General features: G+C 36.5%; 1 protein-coding gene across 6 annotated transcripts in view; it reads right to left on the reverse strand.

Annotated features, from left to right (window-relative positions):
• Positions 1-1,273: 1,273 nt before the first annotated feature.
• GATA3 (GATA binding protein 3) overlaps positions 1,274-18,304 on the reverse strand; it is a 48,823-nt gene continuing 31,792 nt past the window's right edge. For 3 of the 6 annotated variants that reach the window (XM_069956199.1, XM_069956204.1, XM_069956203.1), the window contains 3 exons: positions 10,671-10,816; positions 9,364-9,489; positions 1,274-2,330 (listed from right to left, as the gene is read on the reverse strand). In XM_069956199.1, the coding sequence (XP_069812300.1) occupies positions 2,046-2,330; positions 9,364-9,489; positions 10,671-10,816 (557 nt within the window). In that variant the 3' untranslated portion in view covers positions 1,274-2,045. Of the gene's footprint in view, positions 2,331-9,363; positions 9,490-10,534; positions 10,615-10,670; positions 10,817-18,304 lie in introns of all 6 variants that reach the window. The other 3 variants (XM_069956202.1, XM_069956201.1, XM_069956205.1) reach the window with 3 other exon arrangements.

Below are 18,304 nucleotides of genomic sequence, written 5' to 3' on the forward strand. Positions count from 1 at the left end.
TAAGAACTTACCTCTCCCCGTGCCGCCCCAGTTACTTACTGGCTAAGCAGCCAGTCCATCAGCCGGGTCATGACGTGTACACCCCAGGATCTTGGAGCCCGGCAGGGGTCCTGAGGCTGGTCTCTCCGCTCACTGCAGGCATGGGGAGAGGTAAGTTCAGTGGTCACTGCCACTGATTTTCAAAATGGCCAGACTTCTCCATTAAACTTTATTACATTTTGGGGGGAAATGGGACAAAACAGCAAATCATATTGAAGCAGTTGCACCATCTGCGCAATTTTTGAGGAGGTGGTACTTTTTACGGGCTACGCAAAATTTTATGGTTGTTGCACCAAAATTACCATTAGGCAAAGTGCCTTGACAAATCTTCTGTTTTTTTTAAGCTAAAACAGCTTGGTTAAAAAAACCTTCAGTCTGGCCCTATACCCAACCAGGGAGAAATCTATTCAGGCTGGTGGGACAGGGAGAAGCCACCTGGGACAACCCTCATGACTTGGGTTCAGGTAAGTTTCAGTCCTCATGGCCCAACAGGTCATGTTTTGTGGATTTCCTTATTATTTCACAGGTGATATAATTATTCTCATCGCATCAGGTATTATCACAGGCATTCTTTGTATGGGATATCCTTAAAACATGACCTGGTGGTGGGTCATGAGGACTGAAATTGAGAAGCACTGCATTAGAACATTGACAGCAATCACTGTCAAGAATAGTAGGTTCAGGTGAGTTTGTAAATATTTTTTATCACATGCATGGCCAGTGTAATCACCATCATCAATAATGCATCTGATGATGAGAGTTATCATTGTATTAACTATATTATCAAGTAATAAACAATAAGAAACAGTAGCAGCTCATTTTATTTCAATATGAAATACTTGAGTAAGCTTTCACATAATACAATTCACAAGAGGACTGACCCCCTGAACTTTAGAGTGATTGATTTATGAATGACAGTATTCAGCAATGCATATCCCTGAACTTTTCAAAGATACTTCAGACCAACCCCCACCCTCGTCTGTTGAACTCTCACTCATAACAATAGACCTTTTTGCAGGCAAACAGGTTATCCCACACACACGCACATCAATATATATATATATATATATATATATATATATCACATATGTGTTTTATCACATATGTTTTGTTGTATTGTTTACACCAGTGTCAGCATTTCAGAACAAATAGATAACAAACAACCTTGTTCAACCGAATGTAATCTATTTTATTTTTAAAGAAAGTAAAATAATATGAAAACAATAAAAGCAGTTCTTTACACTAGCAGTAAATAAATTTATACAACCAATCCGTCTGTATTATATGATGAAATAAATCTACATCTTTTTTATTATTCTGGTGTCTTCGAATTATACATACAAACAACAATTACAGGAACTTGTTCACAATGCATTGAGGCCTGAGGAATGGGCTAGCTTTACATCCCCATTGGCAATATTGGTATTTTAACACTGATTGCCTGGGACCAAGAGAACATCCTAAAAGAGGCCCGAATCCTGAATGGATGAACTGTCTACAAGTTTAATGCATCAAACAACTCCAGCCAGCTAGAGGAAAACAACACTGGCAGTTTGTTCACATTGTTAGACAACAAGCATTGCAGTTTAAGTCTTAGCTTCCAAAGCCATTGTCTCCATATAGTCTTGTGGTCCTTCATGCTTTCTATACAGGTGCTATGTGGCGATAAAAGTCTCCAACATTTACAATATAGAAGTTTTTTTTATTATTTTATTATTTCGTTTTTTTTATATATTTTTTGCAATGTTCATAACTTTGTTCACAGCACTAGAAACCCTTGTCAACAGGGAGTCGAAGTTTAAATGGCTTATTCACAAATGGGATCCAGATTCAGTGGTCAAGAATGCGCAGATGCCATAGTGAGTTCCTTTAAAATCTGCTAACACTACATTGTGTGAGCATTTAAATAACTTTCTTTCCATAGATTAGAGGGGTCATCGATTTGCAAAAAAAATGCAAAATAGAGATGAAGTCTTAAGGGGAATGCAAAAAGCAAGGATTAAAGTCTAACCCATGGCAGTGACCATACTGGAGGGATGATGAGGTCCAAAAGAGAGGCTGGACGGTGGGTGCATTGGTGTTGGTGTGGTCAGCATGTGACCTGGGTGGCTAAAAGGTGAAATGTGGCTAAGCGTAGACATATGTCTGGAGAGTGCAGCGGGGCTAAATGAGCTTCCCTTCGTGTAGTCCTCGAGACCATCATGGATCTTTTTACTCTTCTTCGATTTGCTAGACATTTTTCTGTTTCTCGTCTGGATTCCTTCCTTCTTCATAGTCAAAGGTCTGTTAATCTAAACAAAAAATAATTATTTGTTTTTGTTTCCCTTTTCTTAGTTTTTTTGAAAAGGTCAGGCATACAGAAAATAACAATGATAGATTTTAATTGAGAAAATTCATAAAAATGGCATTCTTCAGGCTATGTCCACACACTGTACAAGCAACAGCCATTCTGTGTGAACGGACGCTGTTTAACGCTACCTACAGCCGGAATTAATGTTCATGATCATTAATTTCGGCCGTAGGTAGTGTTAAATAACGGCCGCTGTTTGTACAACATATGAACAAAGCCTAAAAACGTCCCCACAGAACAGTACCTACATCATAATTCCTAACATTATTGGGTTTCCATTGCCTGCTGAAAAAAACTCAGAGGGCCAAGCCTTGTGGCGAGTCATTGACTCTATATCCAAACACTGGATGGGCCAAAAATCCATAAAGACTTCATAGAAATAATAACAAATGTTATTCCACCAAAGGAAACAAGTAAAAAGATACATTTCACCTTCCATGGGGTTTTTGTCAAGTCGTCAAATACTTGAGAAAGACCCTGTGGGTGTTGAAACATTGTATCTTTTTACCTTTTTACTGTGGGGGAATAAAGATTTTGTTTTTATAAAGTCTTGATGGGCGCTTTCCAAAGTCAGCACCAATAAGTCTGTCTGGTGACAATTTTTAGGGCCTGTAGTATTTCTCTTTGGTTTTATATGCTTGTCAGGTCTAAAAGTTTAATTCAGATACTTCTGTAAAATCAGATACTGTTGCTGTTGTTGTTGTTGTTGTTGTTGTTGTTATCATACATTTTAATTTTGTTTCGTTTTTGTTTGTTTTTAAGTCTTGTTCTTTATAATTTTGGACTGGCAACTAATGCTTGTTATCTTTCCTAGATGTCGAATATGAGTCTTACACAGCAGCTCCTCCTCTCTTTAACACTGTAATGCTTTCATAACCGACCTGTGACTCTTAAACTGCACATGCAGCATTTTACAGTATTGTGCTATGAACCAGAATTAACACATAAAGCTGACATATTTCTTGACTGAGGCTGTCTTACTGACAGCTGTCTGTTCCAGCCAGAAACCGCTCAACATGAAACATGTCAGCTTCTCTGTGCTGCTCTAAACAGAACAAATTGATTGCACTAGTCTGATGTCATTCACCTAACAATTAACAAACACTCGCCAAATTGTTCTTATACTCTATAAAGGTTGACCGTACTGCAGTGGGGTCATCCAATAAAACAGCGGTGTGTGGCTTTAGGAGCAGGGAATTGTTCCTGATCCGTACAGAGTTGTATATGACAGCAAGACCCCATTATCTTCCTAATTAGCTACGCGTTGTCGGAGGTGGTCACTTTTATGGCTCTTGTAAGCAGCATCTGTCACAGCAGGTTATATGGAGTAATGAATAGTGATTTAACTTCTGCACTTATTTTAAACAAAAAAAGGCTACCTACAGTAAAACTACATGGGACCTGACAGGTGTTTGATTGTCAAGTGTTATTTACTGGAAGTATGTGCCAGATTATCAGACTTTCCAGATTATTAAGTGTTGGATTAAAGTAATTCCATACCTATATAGAAAGTCATGTGATTCTGAATAATGAAAAAAAGCATAGCCTAGTGCAATTAAAAAAAAAAAACAAGCGGCTAGTGTTAAGCAAATATGCCGAACATTCTGGTTCGCCCTAACCAAAACACTCAGCATTTGACTCCCTTTGGCTGGAGAAGTTGGAGTCGTGGAAAACATGGATACAGTCATGTGCTGTATCCATCTTCATCTGGCAGCCCTAGGGCTTCATCCAACTTCTCCAGGCAGCGGGAGTCAAAGTTCACGCAACTCTACAAAATAACCTGAAAAAATGGGTATTGTGTTTAATTTTTCCCTATTGATTCTAAGCTAACATCAGGCCAACATTTTGAGCCAAAAAAGGTCATGTGCTAATTTTGGTGGTTTTAGAAAACCGATCACTATTTTTTTGAAAACTGGCACTGCTGTTTTTGAGAAAAAACTCAAATGATTCTAAAGGAATGGTAAATATAAAGGAAGGACTTGTACTTCTACTTCCTGCTGGATCCACTTCTGATTTGGCTCAAAAACTGCAGTGGCAATTTGAAAAAAAAAAAAAGAAAAAAAACATTCCGCCATGTTGAATCCTTAGGCCTTAGGGTAAACATACACTACAGGGATTTGCTTCAGATTTTGCATGGAAATTCTACTGAACATCTGCAAGAAATTACAACGCCAGCAAAGTAGATGGGGGTTTTTTTTTTGGTTTTTTTTTTTAACTGTCACCTTAACACAGTTTATATATTTCTGAATGAAACTGGCCTGTGGTGCAGATTTTAAAATCTGAAGTATATCAATTTGTCACAGATGTTTTACACTGAAATGAATAGGGAAGGTAAAATCCACTACAAATCCTCTTTTGGTTGTGTGAATACACCTTTAGTGTACTTTCACACTTGGCTTTTTGTAGCAGTTTTTCCTTCAAGTTCTTAAGCCAAACGTGAAATTAAAAGGAATCAGAAATAAGATGGAAAGATTTCTCCTTCCTGCTGGATCCACTTCTGGATTTGGCTCTAAAAGCTGAAAGAAAAATGGCCACAGGAAGCATTGTGTGCAATTCCCCTTAATGTCAGTCAGTACTACGTTGTCTTATTAGATTCGTTACTATTACTGGTTTGGTAACTAAAGAAGACATTAAAATACTTATTAATATAGGTTCTAAGTGATCTCAGTGCTAGCCAACACAATGCACTCCCCTTCTAATCATAGGATTAGCTTAATTTCATTATGTATTTATGTAATTGGTAGTTTGCATAATTATTATATGAACTGGATATGGATAATATTTATAGAAACACCTGACCCATCTAGTCTGCCCTTCATATTTCCTTCATTATTATCTTAGGATAGATGTGTATTTTTCCCAGGCAGGTTTACATTCATTTATTGTAGATTTACCAACCACATCTGCTGGAAGTTAGTTTCAAGCATCTAGTACTCTTTCAGTAAACTTATATTTTCTCATATTGCTTTTGATCTTTCCCCTTAACTAACCGCAGATTGTGCCTTGTTCCTATGTTCAATTTCCCTCTTCAACCTTATTTAGGCCTTTAACAAATCTAAAGGTTTGGATCATGTCCCCTATTTCCTTCTTTCCTCCAGACTATATAGATTGGCGTCCTTTCCTGATAAGGTTTTATGGTTCAGACCATCAACCATTTTTGTAGCCTGCCTCTGGACCTGTTATATTAAATGTTATCTTTATTTTTATCAATATCTTGATATGAACATTAATATGATTAATAAATCATAGGCTATTTATATCAACTAAAATATTTTTTCAACTGCAGCTCTGTCTGTCCTGTCTAATTGCTTTGTTTGTTAACAAATATAATATATAGTTTTCTTTTTGATGTTTTTTGTTTGTTTACTGTGGAGCATCCAAATCTATACTGTGCAGACATAAATCTGGTGTATTTGGATATGTCTGTCACTGATTCCAATATATGGTACTTTAATGTATAGGTTTTTGTGGTTTCCTGTTGTTTTGAAAGGTTCTGCAGCCTACATTTTCTTATACTGTCAAATAAAGTGTTCAGGCATAACCTGCTAGACATTTGCAAAAGGCCACTGTTCAGTCTCAAATTTGCTGTACAGAAGCCTATGGGTAGTATATGTCTGACTAACTGAAAAAAATAGCAGGAACAAGGCCTGCAAATACACTGCATCAACAATGGAGTAGAAATTATGTTCTTTAGATCCTTAGCACCAAGCTGCCACACGCTTATGGCAATGGCATTATCTAGTTAGTGCCTAGCACTGTAAATGTATAGCACAGGAGCTATGTACGTACCATCATCAGTGGGTGTCAGCTGTATATTACAGCTGACATTCTGCTGCCGAACAAGATTGGAGATAACTTGGACCTTGGTTATTTAACCCTTCAGGTGCCATGGTTAATAGCATATGTGGCATCTAAATGGTTAGACAAAGGGAAGGGATTTGTCACCCCACTAGCATTACACAATGAGATAGCTGGATGCTGGTTCTCATGGCAGCAAGTGACTGAATGAAGGCCTGAATGTCTATCATTTGTGTATACCCTATCAGAGGCCTTATTTTTCCCACATACTGTCTGGACACCCCAAAAAAATGTTAACATATTATTTATACTGCACACAAAAAAAAAATGTGGAAAATTACTAAAGGTGTTATCCCTCTTGCTGCTGCTTTCTACTAGGCACACTCTACTTTAGACTTTCTAATACTAGATAAATAGTAGTGATATGAATATATCTTCGGCCACTTGCAGTATAGAACTATCATATTAAAATTTTCTATTACTGGTATGTCTATGTGAAAGCGTTTATAAACACTGAAACCATTCTTGTTAAATTTCTGTAAACCAACAATACGCGGCTCTTTAAAAAAAAGATAACACCGCTAGGTGCTAGGCCAGACTGTACATAAATGCATAGATTTTAACATGAGCCGTCATATTGTCAAGCGATGATGTCTTCATCACCGTGTTTGTCATAAATTCTGAGGAATTAATTAATCTGTCAAAAAATAACAAATGGGGTTTAAAGAACTGCAAACTTCAACTTGTTCAACTAGTCAATACCTCAGTACAAAGAGAGAAAGTTTTTAAAATTCTACTGCTCTGCTACAAAGGGGTTAACACGAAGCAGAATCTACTTTGTAACCCAGACAAGAAACTATTTGCCTGCAATAAATATCTACACCTTGGAAATATGAGACAAGTCTCCAAGTTTCATTTGCAGATGTGAAATGATGACCTATTTTACATTACAGTCTACAGCGTATATCAAAGGAAATATTTAATGAAATGAAAATAAAGCAAGCTTAATCTTGCTGAGGGCTCGTTGTGTTTCACACCACATGAAGACACCTAGGCAGCCTGACAGCCAAGTGTAAATATATTTGTGTAGTATTTCCTAATAATGAAAAGTCAGGTTTTTGGAAGCCAAATGATGTATAAATGGGATGTCTAAACGCAATTAAACTCTTAATATATTACAATGATTTGTATTTAGGCTTGTCCAAAGCTGTTTGGTTTTTTTATTCAAAAATAATAAGAAAAAAAAAGTGTGTGTGTGCATATATATATATATATATATATATATATACACACACAAATTTGGTCATACTGCTTATTCCCAAAGGACTTGGGCGTGAATTTATATTATATGTATGTTCCAGATATGGTCCTAATCTATGGCCTCTTCCCTCCTTTCTTAATGCGATGGTTATGGTTACTATTTAAATAAAACTGTGTCTTGTTCAAAAACCTTGTGTTACGTCTTGAAATATTTTTGATATTTATATAGATGTTGTTTCAAATATGTATTTATTTATTATGTCCACCAAGCCATTAACTTAATGGGAATTCTATATTTCTATAAATATATCATCTGTTTACATAACATTGAAATTTAAAAATACTCTTTGATAAATTTTTACACATATTTAGATTGTTTTATAACCTATTTATATAGTATAAATTAAATGTGAAATCTGTGTCTAACTTGTTACACTGCCATCCTTTCCACTCATTAGTTTTTTAAGCTTCCCTTTTTACAATGCTATATCCCTTTAAAATTATATTTCATAATAATAATATCTCTACTAATAAAAAGTATTTTATGGAGAAACAGATGACCTATGGATATAGAACTTTGTAGAATGATTCTCACGGTTCAAGTGGTCCCAACTCCACCCATTCCGAGCCTGATAATCAAACCCCCCCCCCCCCCTTCACTGTACGTCACCATCAGCCAGCCACCGGCAGAAAGCAAACCAAACCTGTAGGAATGGGATTGGAGGCCACATTGCGTAACTGTTCCTGATAGGAACATTACCATACACTATGCATTTTAAATATCTTTTTTAACAATTTTGTGCCTGAAAGAACATAACGGGCATGTCTGGAAAATTGTTAGGTACTGTAACAAAGCATGGTGGCAGTAGGGTAATTCCCCTTAAAACCTCATAGGAAAACATGATGACAGTACCCTCACTGGATTTACTTTTTTTCTCCATAATGGATCACTAAATTTAGAAGGGAATTGGTAATTCTGTCAGTTAGAAAAATAGAAGCGTACGGCTGGGCTCACATATGTCCCAGGCATCAGTCTCAGTATTTTATCCGCTTTCTTCCAGTTTTTTCACACTATTTCTAGTGAAAAGTTCAGAGCGTTTTCTGATGAGGTGTCTGGACCGGTCCGACATTACAAATGACACACTGGATGCCAGAAATGACACACTGACAACTATGGAGTTGGTTCTGGCATGTTTTACTCTGGCATTTTTACTAAAATTCTGGAGGGAAATGCAGCCGGATGACATAGTATGGGAACAAGCACTTTAAGGGGTTAACCAGTTAAAAGGTTTTGAGGGTAACACCCACCAAGGGGTTTTCAGAACAGGTTCTGAACTTAATTACATACCATGACATATAACACAAAAAATAAGCCTCATCAATACAATACCTGTTGCAAAAATGAAGAGACAAAACAGAGGACAATATCATGTTATTAGCTTCATTTTAGTGCTCACTATACGGCTATGTTCACACACTGTAAAATAAAGGTAAAATATGGCCCTAATTTGGGGGTAAAAATGTGTACGTATTTTAAATATACACGATCCATTAAAGTCAATGAGAAATTGGACAGTAGTGCAAACACTGTATAGAATACCATCATTGATCATGACTGCCTACATAAGGAACATGCCCATTATTTATGACCTGCTTTCAGAAAATATGTCAGTTTTTTTTTTATTTGTTCATGCATTGTTTTATTTTTACTCCAAATGATGGCAGGATTTAGCTTTTATTTTACTGTGTGTAAACCTAGCCTATAAAGTACTGCTGTGACAGGGCTGATTATTAACTTCCAATTACTTTACTGAGTCTAACTGGTTAAAGCACATTTTTTGTTTTTCTGGAAACTGAGGCAAACATTTTTTTTTTTCAGAGGAAACAAGGCATTCCCTTAACTAGTATAGACTTACATTGTGCAGCTTGAAGTACAGCCCACAGGCATTACACACTGGGTCACCATTGGCATTCCTTCTCCACAGTGTAGTGGTAGTCGTTTGACAGTTTGCACAAGATGTACCTGCTCTCCTAGCTGCAGACTGAAAAAAAGACAATATGGTTACTGTTACAGCCCGAATACAATAGATGATAGATGCATCAATGCACAAACAAAACTGGCGTACAGTAAGAAGTGAATAAAGCTTTACTAAGAAAAAAGGGGTTACGGTCATTAACATGCAGGCTCTAGGTTATCTCATGGACTGTGGGACTGCTTTAGTGACTGGTATCCCTTTAAATTTGTTATAATTTAGATCAGTATTTACAAGTGATGACATATAGCCATTCAAGTAGGCAGCAGTTTTCCTACTCCTTCCTGCTGTGTAACTCGTTTAATGGTTTACTTTGAGGAAATTGTTACTTGGGAGTTATCTAAGGACTTCAGATTTCCGGCAGATATTTCCTGGGAAGTTAAATTCGAATATAAGGAGGGAGTAGAGATGGCGAGAGCTGCCAAAAAATCAAAGCTTTGCAGACTCCCTCCTTTATGAAAGTCAATGTTTTTGGTGACTTAAAATTAAGGAAATAATAGATGACAGATAGAGAGATAGATAGATAGATAGATAGATAGATAGATAGATAGATAGATAGATAGATAGATAGATAGATAGATAGATAGATACAGACAGATATAGATAGATAGATAGATAGATAGATAGATAGATAGATAGATAGATAGATAGATAGATTTTTTTATTATGTATTGTCATTTTTACATTTTAGAACTAATATTATCATATGGATTACTGACAGTATAAGAGCTGCATTGTTTATTACAGGAGTGTACCGTGTCATAAAAAATCTAAAAGTGTACCTGCTTTCATTGTACGTATCTTTTTATGCCTTTAGAGAATGTTTACTTAAAAGGTCTGATTCTAATGTGATCAGCAAAGGGATCACTAAGGCATTAGTAATTTAATTACAGGGAGTCATTGTTGTTTAATGAGGATAGTTAAAGCCATAAGATCTTTCGGTATGTGTAAATAGCTCTGCGTGCATGACGCCAAATATGTGTGAGAGCTAGAACCCAAGCAGATGGCAATAAAAATGGGTAATGTGGGACCAAGAGTGTCTAATCTTCCTTACTTGAAAACAGTTCTTCTGGCCACTATAACAAGTCTTTTGGTGGAGATGCCAATATCCTGCTGAAAGCTTCCCTTCCTGAGCTGAGGAGATTAGAGAAAGAAGAGAGTTGGTGTTTGCATGTTGGTTTCTCACTTACCAGCCTTCTTTTAGGTTTAATGAGGGGTCGGTTCTGGCCATTCATTTTGTGATAGAGTCCACATGCATTACAAAGATAATGCCCGGTGCCATCTCGCCTCCACAGAGGGGTTGAGGTTGCCCCACAGTTTACACACTCCCTGCCTTCTGAAAACAAGATTACAAATGGTTGATCTCTGAACAACATCATTGCTGGAGCAATTCACTACTAACATAGTCTTAAATTATAATAATAAATAAAGGAGGCACTATATATATGTGACCTGCTTACAGTGAATGATATTTAGTAGTATGTTCTAGAACATCATAACATTTATAAGGCAGCTAGTAAATATTATAATATTATGACAGTAATGGCTACTACCATTCTTTCTTGCCCACTTCTGGTAGATTATTGGTCCCAAATACACCATGGTATCACAGTAAATATATACATATATATGAAGCAATGACAATAAGAAGACAGGAAATGAATGAAATTGAGACTAGTGGCAACTAAGTAGCACATATTCAAAATGAAACCATTATTTCATAGTTCATTCCACAGGGATCATTGGGTTTATACAGACTCTGTGACAGCATGGTATACGGAGTATAGTGTATTATACATGCTACCAGCAACCACTGTCAGTAAACCTAAAGTGTATACAATAGGCAAACAGGATTAAAAAAAAAAAAAAGTATCACTCAAGTCTTCAGCAAATTCTTTAAGAGGAAACTGTTTTTATGTTCTTGTTATTTAAATGTGTGTGGTGCACTACATATTTCTAACGTAAACTGGGCTGAAAAAGTTACATCTACCTGACCCATTAGTTTCCCTCTTATTTTGCACATTGCACAGGCTGAATTACAGGTACATGATGTAACCCATATTTAGGACACCAAGCTTCCTTGCCATACAGCTGTATTACGACACACAATGATGGCCTGGCATGAACCTGTTATGCTTATTATGGACCACAGAATTTCATCATTAGAAACTGTAGTTTTTTCAGCTTGTATATGTAGCACTATGCACCTAAAACACAATATTTCTCCATCATTCTCTTACATATTTTCCAGCATTCATTCTAGTTAATGTAAATGATGACTTCCTGTCACATGAGCAGTATTGGGGATAATTCTTGCTTCTTTAGTGACAAGCTTTTTGACTGTTTGATAAATAAATGTGGCGCTTTTTAACATTCATCTCACTGCACCTCACTGCGCCAGTACTAACGCAAAAGGATAAACTTTGTAGTCTAAGTTTATACCATGTATGACCTGGTTTGGCTTGCCACAGAAATTAGCAATAGAAACTGCCTATTGAGAAATGGAACCTGGGCAATAGGTAAAATGAGATCATTTCTGGCGCGCCCAGATCATAAATTAGGCGTAGGGTAACATGCACTAGCAATGCAGTACACTAGACGTAATGTACTAGTTCTAGTTTTCTCATCTTATTTAGGTTTTACCCTATACCCTATACATATTACACTAATAATTACTCTATTCCTCCATCCACAAATGACAAGTACCTTGTTAGCCATGGCCACAGGTGGACTAAGTGTGAACTAAGCTCTCCAAAGCTGGGGGATAATGGCATTGCCAAACCCAGGGATTGACATTTTATAAAATATTAGACACAATGTAGATTATTTCATAATCTATCAATTTGAGTGGACTAAAGCTATTCATACACATTCATCTGACATCTGTCTTTTTCAGCCCTTCATACACATGTGCATGTGTTATTTTGAATTGGGGAAGGGGAATAAGTTACTTACAGATAGCTCAGGCATTAACCTATCTCCTTAAGAATAAAAAGATTGGGCAGGTTGAAATCTAACTGCCCAAAACTTCTTTCTCCCTTTTCACCATTGGGGAAGAGCCAGCAGGCTCTAATATGCATTAGATGGCCAGCGATCGAACTGGAATTGGTGGAACAGCCAACATTAATATGATGTTTGTGGCTAGTCCCCGCAGCTGCCTGGCTGGCACCAATAATAACACCATTACCATTATGGCAGCAGGCTGTTGGTTGCTCCTTTATAACAGACTACATACGAATCAGTTTTTAAATACTGACAATGGGAAAGTTTATCAATTTGTAAGGGGAAACTAAGACTGGCCATAGGAATTTTAAGAAGGTCAGCTGAAACCACAGGTCGACTGGCCATCTAATCTGTATGGGGCTGTCCCAATTTTTTCCTGATGGGTTTTAACATGCCTGATCCTTTGGTCACTCTGGAGGAAAGCCACCAAGAGATGTCTGGTAAATTGTATTCCCATTATGAACGCACACACAATTGACAGTGCATGCGTCTTTATGGTGGGATCAAGAGACATAGTTGTCGGGTTCAGACAACAGTAATTTATTCTGTCCAGTGAGGTCAATCACTAATCCTCGTCATTCTTATGCGGGCAAATGGGGCTCATTAAATACTGGCAGCCTGCCTTTTTGCTCAGCCCATTGCCAACCATGGCTGTTTACCTTCAGAGGCTTTGGTTGCGTGTTCAACTATGTTCACTATGTTGGGCTCATAAGTGATATACATACGCTGATGACATTATTACCATGGCACCAAGATTGCACTGGGAATGTATGACGTGTCTGCACTGAATTCATGTAAATAAATGATACACCAAAACAACTATAAACATCCAGTAAATTGAGATTTAGAGATGCTGGGATAAAAAACAGGGCGTGGCAGAATGGGGTTAAGATTTTATACATAAAAGATTTTTTTGTAATGAGCATGTAATTGGTCCTATTAAGGCTTGGTTGCATGAAAATGTCTGTTTGATCTCTGTCAGTCTAATAGAACACATACTCAATGTATTAGTGAGGCCTATAATAGTGCAAGGGAAAAAAAACTTAATTAGATTCATATATTCATGTTCTCAACCCACTTTTTTGGTTAAATAATATAATAGAGCATTTAGAATGAGGTATTTTATGGGAATGACTGTATATTTGTTTTGTATATGTATGCACAGACCAGACCTTATCATAGTCACACACTTATGAGCCTTCTTGAAGAGGTAAATGCCAAGATGGCCAGATCTAGCCATATACATTACCACAGTGAACTAGGTCTTGAATAGCTGCGATAGCTGGCAATGATAATTTAATTCATGTATTTCTATTGACTAGGCACTGAAATGTAGTCAGAAGTCAATTTGTCATCTTCTGCTGTTTACACTAACATGTCACACGCGACCTCACGGTGGTCTGTCTATTTGAATAATGGGTGGGCAATTGGGCATGATGTCTTTTTTTGTAAGTGGTCATACACATGAGAAAAAATTGTTCCAAATTGGATGATTTTGTCAATTTCAGTGTATGGACACACATTGATGGCAAAATATAGCCGTGAAAATTTACGACCTTAATCTCAATAATAGAATGTGCCCTATTGACTTCAATAGGGCACATTCCATTATTGATATTAGGGCTCTCATTTTTCCTCAATATTACGGCCGTATTTTGCCCTGATTTTGCATTGTGTGAACATACCCTCAGCCCACCCTTGTTTGAAAATAATACATTAGCAATCCTTCACAATGACCCATGGCAGACTAGGGTTTACCAAAATGTGATTGGTCAGATTGGAGTTTTGTTGCTCTAGTCAGCTGAAAACACAAGAAGATGGCATGATTTCCCAAATTCAGTCATTGACTACGTTCACACACAGTATTTCTCTCAGTATTTTTGTTTCCACAACGTCTTTTTTAGGCAAAAAAAAAAATTTTAATGACTGCGGTTAATAATGATCATTATGTCTGATTTTGAGGCCAAAATACAAGGGGTGAACATAGCCCTTAACTTGCCATTTCGCGTAAACATACATTGATTTATTTATTTATTTATTTATTTATTTAGGTTTTCCAGTTGAGATTGGGTTTACATTGTGTTTGTATTTAAATTTAACATTTACGTTTTATACACTTACATAGGATAAAAATGTATTTTGTAAATGGGTATTAAGAATGGAGGGTGCTGTATGCCATAATGCTGAATATATTTCTATTTTACTTATGTTACCAACAAAAAACCCCAGAAAAATACACTATTTTTTTCTGGGTACAATAGCGTAGTCCACTATGCTTTTGTATACAGCAAAATTAAACACCAAGAAATAAAAACAATGTATACCAAGCCTTGGTCAAGCAGGTAGTTGATTGAATGATTGATCTCGTCAAACAGCCACATTATGACTGATCAAGGATATAGTACTTGGTGGGTTATGGAAAAGTAAAAAATCTACTCGGCTTTATACAAATAGTTCAGTCATATTTCTATAGGGGAGGGGGGGTGCTATTAAGCATAAGCTAAAGGCTAGTTTACCAATGTCTCGATAATTCATAGATCTTTTGAAAACTGATAAATTATTAGCAGGATGATCTTAAATATGAACAGCTAGTGAGAGTGAGAGAGTACCCAATACTAGATACCTAATGGGTACTATGGTTTAGTTCTTTTTGGTTCGTTCAACTTTATTTTTAGAACATACAAAAAAAGGGAGTTAAAGGGAAAAAAAAACATTTGAAAGGAAAAGCTAGTGTGAAAAAATAACACGTCTGGTTCATAAGAACAGCAGTTATACCTGACAGCAGGCACTGCAGAATCCATTAGCTACTTGTTACTGTTTACAGAAAGTCAAAGTTAACCCCTTCCTTTCTGGGACTCTGGAAACCTATCTTAAAGGAGAGATGATGCACATGGTGCAATCATTAAACAGCCTGCCTTCTACTGGTGGAACATTAGGACATATTGGCTTCCAGTACATAAAAGCGTAAAGTCATATTTCACTAAAAGCCCATAGTGCGTATTTGAATTTAAAATTATGCTTGCCTACTACATGTACAATGAGCAAGCTACAGACAAAAAGGTTAGAATCTAGAGGAGACGTACGGTGCCTTTGTATATCCATACTGAATGAGAGAAGCCTGAGAGGGCCTATAATGTTAACTGAAACAGATTGTGCCTGACTCGGGCTTCACTCCTAATACTGGCCAGGGTTCACCTTTGATCAGTATTTGGACTCATTTTTGGGCTCATTTTGGTCAGTATTTATACCTACAACCACAAGTGGAACTGACACAAAAAAAATCAATAATGAAAAGATTATTTTCTGTGTTTTGGACCCATTCCTGTTTTTTATCCAAAATGAAGGCCAAATACTCACCAAAATACAATGTATGTTTTAAGCTGAGAAACCAAATAGCCAATATTGAAAATATATTTGGAATGATTACGTTTTATAAATGTAAAATTACACGAAAAAAAGCTAGAGAATATCATGGCAGTGAAGAATGAGGCTTTGGATAAAGATGATTCCCTATTTTCTGTCTCTGTCATTTGGGAAAGATAATTCAAACATTTCTGGTTGATGGAGATTATGCAGGAAAATCCAATGGAATCCTTGCATTCTGATAATGTGCTATGAGAAGTGCGTGACGGTCCTTAATTCCAGGGCTACACAGATTTATACACTGCACAGATTCCTGAAACAAATGTATATCATTAGAAATGGAAAATTGTGTGACTATGAGCCTGGGATAAATCATAAAATGGAGGCAAGTTAGAGGAGAATATTAACAGTCTTGGCTTACCTGCAGCTGTTTGCTTTTAAGAAAGTTGTTTGCATTAACGGTGTGATATTGAACATTTTATCCTGGCTTCTATGGCGCCAATTTGTTGCCGTGATATATGAATTTTTATCTCTTGTCCTATATATTTATATGATATTGCACAGCAGCCCGAGACACTGATATCTAGTACCATTAGATTGTATTTTTGAGGTAGGCCAATATAGTGTTTCTGTGGCAATAACAATAGCGTAACACATACTGCTAGCTGAATGGGTACATTTCCACCTCCTTTAAGGTTTGATTAGATTTTATCAGATTTTTCAAAAGTGAAAGCAGCGTATTGCTGACTGTGCCTTCTTGTGGTAAATACCTGTGACATTTGCATATTAGACAGGAAAACCTTTTCACATTCTGCATGTTTCAGCGAGTAATAACAATAATAACAGCAGAAAACGGCACTAAAAGAAAGGTGGCTGCAGAATAATTGACACAGCAGATTAAAAGCTATGCGTTACCTCGGGAAAAGATTATATGCTATGAGTTTCCTCAGGAAAGGAATTATCAGCTCAGAATCAGACCATTTCGCTATCCAATCTTTAAACTTGTAAACAATTACTTCTCTAGATTTTTCTGGCACTAGAATGGAAGGGGTTTGATTTTGTTAATGCTGCGTAACCTTAAGGCGCTGGGAACGCCGCATTTATTCATGCTACCTCTATTACCATTACATTGTCTGGAATTTTATTTTATTTGATTTTTTTTTTATTATTTTTTATTTCTTTTTATTTTACTTTTTGCTATATTTTGCAAAGACGTTTTTTATTTATTTTCGTTTTCTTTGTGTTTCTCCTAATAAAAATGTAAATGAATGACTTTTATGCAATGTAATATAGGGGATAGGCGATATTACAGAGTTCATAAGCAACAATGTAGTTCTCCCACAGTATGCAACAGTATTTATCCTCCAAATATACCAAAGAGTTAAAAGAAAGAAAAAAAAAAAACTAACGTATACTATGACTTTATGAGCTCAGATGCCTTAAATGCTGTTAGGCAAATGTAGCATTATCAGAGGTTACACTTTCAGCTGGAATTTTGGTAAATAAAGGGCTATTTATACCAATATCTCCAAAATAAGCAAAGCATTCGCTGCATGACTAAATACACATAATGGATTTTCAGAGGTCTCAATTTGCAAACAAAGTGAATGAAAAATATCTATGCAAATCCTGTCATGTTATTTTGTGCAAAACCATCTACCAGGATGCTTTGCTACCTTACCCTAACTGTACCCAAGAGATACAACTCATTGTCTGAGGGGGTGGGGGAGTTACTTCAAATAACCCTTTCAATGCCAGCAAGGGTGCTGTTTGCATAACTATTTGGAACTCAGTGAAGTCTGCCAGAAAGCGCTGTTTTATAATCTCCCTATTTTAGATAACGCTATGCAGTGTAAATATACAAATGCAATGTTTTTAATATATATCTTAATACATCTTTGATTCACAGTGATTTTGAATTGCTGACGACAATTTAAAGTGGATGCTTTATAGGGTCGCTACAGTACGTTAGGTAATAAGTAGCAGTAGTAGGAATATTCTAGTTATGGCTCATTAAATATGTATAAAATCATCCCTCTACTGTCTTTCTATCTGTAGCAGGAAAGCAAAGGGAACATAACAACTATGCCCACATAGTTACATTTAAACACCAAACCCCATATTTATGCAAGATGTATAGATCTATGCTTTATGTATACATGCCTCAACCCTCCTTCTGTGTATATGCTACAAGTGTATAACCCTGTGAATGGAAGGTAATAGGTCATTTTTCCAGGTGGGCTTGGAGTGACTCCTTTGAAAGGCTCAGCTGTTGCACAGTAGACAACTTAAGAGGTCCTGTTTACTTTAAAAGTAGGAACCTATATCCTATTGTTTGCCATTAGAATGCACGCATTCTTCTTAAGCGGTGTGTGACAAAATATTGATATCTGTCACCATAGCTTTGCTCTTATTCTTTGAAGAGAAGTAAGTCTTTTGAAGGGACTAAGTGTTTGTA

The sequence above is a fragment of the Dendropsophus ebraccatus genome, chromosome 1, assembly GCF_027789765.1.
Source record: "Dendropsophus ebraccatus isolate aDenEbr1 chromosome 1, aDenEbr1.pat, whole genome shotgun sequence".
NCBI classification, from domain to species: Eukaryota; Metazoa; Chordata; class Amphibia; order Anura; family Hylidae; genus Dendropsophus; species Dendropsophus ebraccatus.